The sequence below is a fragment of the Pteropus vampyrus genome, unplaced genomic scaffold, assembly GCF_000151845.1.
Source record: "Pteropus vampyrus isolate Shadow unplaced genomic scaffold, Pvam_2.0 Scaffold304, whole genome shotgun sequence".
In the NCBI taxonomy this organism is placed as follows: Eukaryota; Metazoa; Chordata; class Mammalia; order Chiroptera; family Pteropodidae; genus Pteropus; species Pteropus vampyrus.
In genome coordinates this window covers 714239-718315 of record NW_011889085.1, presented here as the reverse complement: position 1 = coordinate 718315, position 4077 = coordinate 714239, and the positions used below count along the sequence as shown (strand labels likewise).

The 4077-nt window shown below is 60.0% G+C and overlaps 1 protein-coding gene across 1 annotated transcript in view; it reads right to left on the bottom strand.

Annotated features, from left to right (window-relative positions):
* The window catches only part of DDR2 (discoidin domain receptor tyrosine kinase 2), a 44041-nt gene that overhangs the window by 9538 nt on the left and 30426 nt on the right, over positions 1 to 4077 (bottom strand). The window contains exons 8-11 of the mRNA XM_023521502.1: positions 2873 to 3005; positions 2262 to 2568; positions 1363 to 1493; positions 6 to 12 (exon numbers count right to left, since the gene is read on the bottom strand). Of these exons, the coding sequence (XP_023377270.1) occupies positions 6 to 12; positions 1363 to 1493; positions 2262 to 2568; positions 2873 to 3005 (578 nt within the window). The remainder of the gene's footprint in view (positions 1 to 5; positions 13 to 1362; positions 1494 to 2261; positions 2569 to 2872; positions 3006 to 4077) is intronic.

Here is a 4077-nt window from a genome sequence, read left to right as displayed (position 1 = left end):
CCTGCGTGAGGCCTGGAGGGGCGGCACAGGGGGGAGCGCGTGGGGGCGCAGCGGCCGGTCCCCCCGCCTACCCCCCTCAGCGGGATGGAGGCTGTCACCGCTTCCCAGCTGCAGTCCGCGTCCCCCAGGGCCTGCATGCGCCCCAGACACAGCCCCTCACCGCTGGGAGCCTGCGGAAGCCGCCCCTTAGGGGATTTCAGGGCTCTGCAAACAGCGGCCTCGCGGCCCCGCCTTCCGCGGCCTCCACTTGCAAAGCGTAAATTCAAACGCTCGCTAATTCGGCAAGTGCGCGACAACACGATGATGCCTCGCTCTGGCCCCGTGGGTCACGGGGACACCCCCTGCCCCCACGTGTTTACTAACCAAGATAATGAAAATTATTCAGATGATTTGCCTGGACGAGAAGCCTCTGAGGAGGGACTCAGATGGAGCACCACAACCTTCTCATGCCAGGATGTGGGACTGAACTGTGTGGAACTCGGCCTGAGTGTTAATGAGGCCAGATGCTTTTACACATACACACACGCGCACATGCATACGCATGCACACGCACACACAGGCACACACACACATACATGTATGCACACATTCACATGCGCGCAAACATGCACATGCACACATGCATGCACACATGTGTGTGCACATGCACACCCACGCACATGCATACACATGCACACATAGGCACACATGCACATGTGCATGCACAGTCACACATGCACACATGTGCACACCACATGCGTGAGCACATGCACTCACATGCATACACACATGCACACATGCCCACATAGATGCAACACATGCGCACACGTGCACATGTGCACACACATGCATGCTCACACGTGCATACGTGTGCGCGCACACATAGAGTATGTGCGTGCACGCACATGCATGCATGCATGCACACATGCACACGTGCATGCACAACCATACATATATATGCATGCCTGCATGCGTGTGCACATGCATGCACGCATATGCACGTGCAGACACATATGCATGCACACACACATGCACACACCCCACAAAACAAACAAGCAAACAGTGAAGAAGAGACTGTAGGAATTGTGGGTTGTGCATCACAACTACCTGCGATCTTTTGAGGATACAGACACTGCCACCCGCCCCACACCCAGGGAGCCCGAGTCTTCAAGGTGACATCGAGCTGAGTCCACCTACTGCGAGCAGTGTTCTAGGGAGGCTGCAAAGTCTCATTCCAAACACGGGGACATGGACTGGCTTACTCTTTTCCCAGCCCTTCCAGCCACCAGCTTCTCCACCTGCCGCTTTCTGGGGCCCCGGGGGCCTGACTGTCCGGCCTCGCTCCTGGGGGCCAGCGGGGGAGGAGCAGCTTTGTGCCCTCACCTTCTCCAGCATCTTCTGCCAGAACTGCCTCCAAAGGATGATGACGATGACGGCCAGGAGAATGAAGATGATGGCCACCAAGCAGCCAATCAGGACTCGAGTGTTGCTGTCGTCGGCTTTAAGCATTGGGTCTGTGACCAGGAAGAGAAAGATGCAGGGTGCTGTCACCTCTGGGGCGGGGAGGCACACAGGGGCCTGGACGAGAGACGGGGCAGACCCGTGACCGTGCGAGATGCCACCTCTCGCTCTGTCCTCGGGCCTTGCTGCTGTGCTCTGCGCCCGCACACCTCCCCGGGGACAGTGGCCGCCCCGTCATGCTGCAGCCTGGGCAGCGGAGAGCTCTGCTCGTCTTCCCAAGATTCGGTTCCTTCCTCACCGCGGCCTGGGGCTACTGGCCCCAGCCACACCTCATGGACACAGGTGACCAACAGTCTCACTCTGCATCCTCTGAGACGAGGCGAGGCAGCCGAGGGCTGTCTTTAGGGACAGGAGATCACGCGATGCTCAGATAGTGGCTCGCGTGGCCAGTGAGTGTCTGGAGCAATGGGTACGATGCTTTTGCATAATTATCTCCAATGAGAGAAACTAGCATTTTGTTTCACTGAGACTCCCACCATGGCTGTCCCCTGAGAATGTCCCCTTCTGTGTCTCTGTCCCTAGCTCCCCAGACGCCCCTGAAGCAGCTGGGATGGCTCCAGACTCCGCCTTGGCTGAGGGATCACTCAAACCAGCAGCGGGGAGGGGCGGATTCGGGCCTCATCGGTGAGGCAAACTGCCGGTCCCCCAGGGAACAGCTCACCCACAGCTGCTGGGGGCCAAGCCTCCCACCGAGACTGCAGCCTCCACAACCCCCAGCCTCCTCACCCCGCTGACCTCCCAGAGCCAAGACCCACACGCACCGTAGGTCGTGGGTGCCACGGGCGACGTGGGCAGGACCCCAGAGTTGTTGTACATGGCAGCATCTGTCACGGAACAAGGGCGAGTCAGGGCCACAGGGCGGGCAGCGGGGCTGCGGTGTCGTGGAAGGCAGGTGTGACCTTGCACGCTGTGGAACCGATTTCGTGGGTCGCCACCAGCCTTTCTTAACCGCCCTTCATCTACTGAGTGGGGCGACCCTTCTCCCGTGAATTTCTGTTTCAGTTTTGCACACTGGGTGCCACGGCACAAAGCCATTAAGAAGCAGAGGTGTGGAGGGCTGCAACCCCCCTGTCATCAGCAAGCACGCCCAGGGGGTGAGACGCACACTCAGCAGAACGTGAGACTGCCGTGGGGTGCTCTCCCCGGGCATTGAACTGTCTTCTAAACGGGCTTTCACCTCCGTCTCCGTCCCAGCCCTCCGGTCGGTAGATGAAGCCTTGATCCTGATAGACAACTGACACTGGAGCCGGATGCCAAAGCGTCTTTGCCAGACTGATGCCGGCAACTAATGTCTTCCTCTGACTGGTCTGATCCAGGAGGTGAGAATTAGAATACGCATTTTCCTTCTACGAGACCGTTTCCCTCCCAAGACCCTGATTTTCTCCTTCGCCTTGCTGTGTAAGTAGCGGGGTATCTGGCACCAACACGTGCATCTCTGAATCAGGTCTCGGGCTGCAGTGAAAACTACTATCACCATGGAATTGGACTTAGAGCTGACGAGGTCCCTGGAGGGAACACCGGCTGACCGCTACGGCTGGCCGTGGTGTGCTAAGTGTGCCGACCGCTCTGCTGACACAGCCCCGAGCACAGGTAGGAATCTGCTGTCCCCAGCTGATGCAGGTGGCACTGCTTTGAACATCTAAACGTCTGCTCTTAACAAGACGTCACGTGAAATAATCAGTCCGGTTACGTCGGGTTAGAGCTTTTCGGCAGGAGGCACTGAGGCACCAAACCTGCAATTCTAGACGCGCTCCGTCTCCTGTCCGTCCTCCCTAAGCAGCAAACCACCTCGAAATGTTCTCCTTTTAAAGAGCAGATCGGGAGCACGGGTCTTCCGGTTTGTCGCTCGGCGAGTCTGCTGTCCTTTGCACGTTCCTCCCGGGCCCCGGACAAGCCTCGCTCCTGGGACCCTGCCCACTCCCGGCCCCTCCCTCGTGGCCTCCCCTCTCCTGCCCACGTCTTGTTGGCACAGCCCTGAGCGTCTGCTAAAGACCACATACAGGCTCTGTGTCCCCATGTAAACGGTGACGGCATGACATCCGCAGACCTGGCACGGCCCCTACTCCCCGTCCGTGGTCTCTGAACACTGCCTCCCAGAGACGGAGCCGAGGCTGCTGAGGGAGGGGGTGGTCCCCTCCAGGGCGGTGACCGTCCCGTCCCAACGAGCCTGGGCAGGCCAATCCTTCTGAAAACGAGGCGGTTACTGAAGGCTCGGGCGGTGCAGGGGGCGCCGAGCCCGTGTGAGGTGTCGCTCTGCCCGGACGCGGGGCTGTGGAGCAGCTGCGGGTGGTGACGCTGGTACTGAACTTGGGGACTTCATGGAGGTTGCTAGGGCACCCGCCCACCCCCCGGGAGGGGATGATTGGCCCCGTGCCCCGCCGTCTGGCCCTCTGCCGGGAGCTGGGTCTGGGGCGACAGGGCAGGGGAAGGGCACGCAGGGGTGAACTACAAATCACTGCCTGGCAACCCAAGAAGAGAGGGGACTCCAGCAGTGGTGACCGGTGGGGGTCAGGCCTGGGGCGAAAGCTCGCGGGGGTCGCCTGAGCACAGAGGTGGCCTCCACTCTGGTATCGGCCC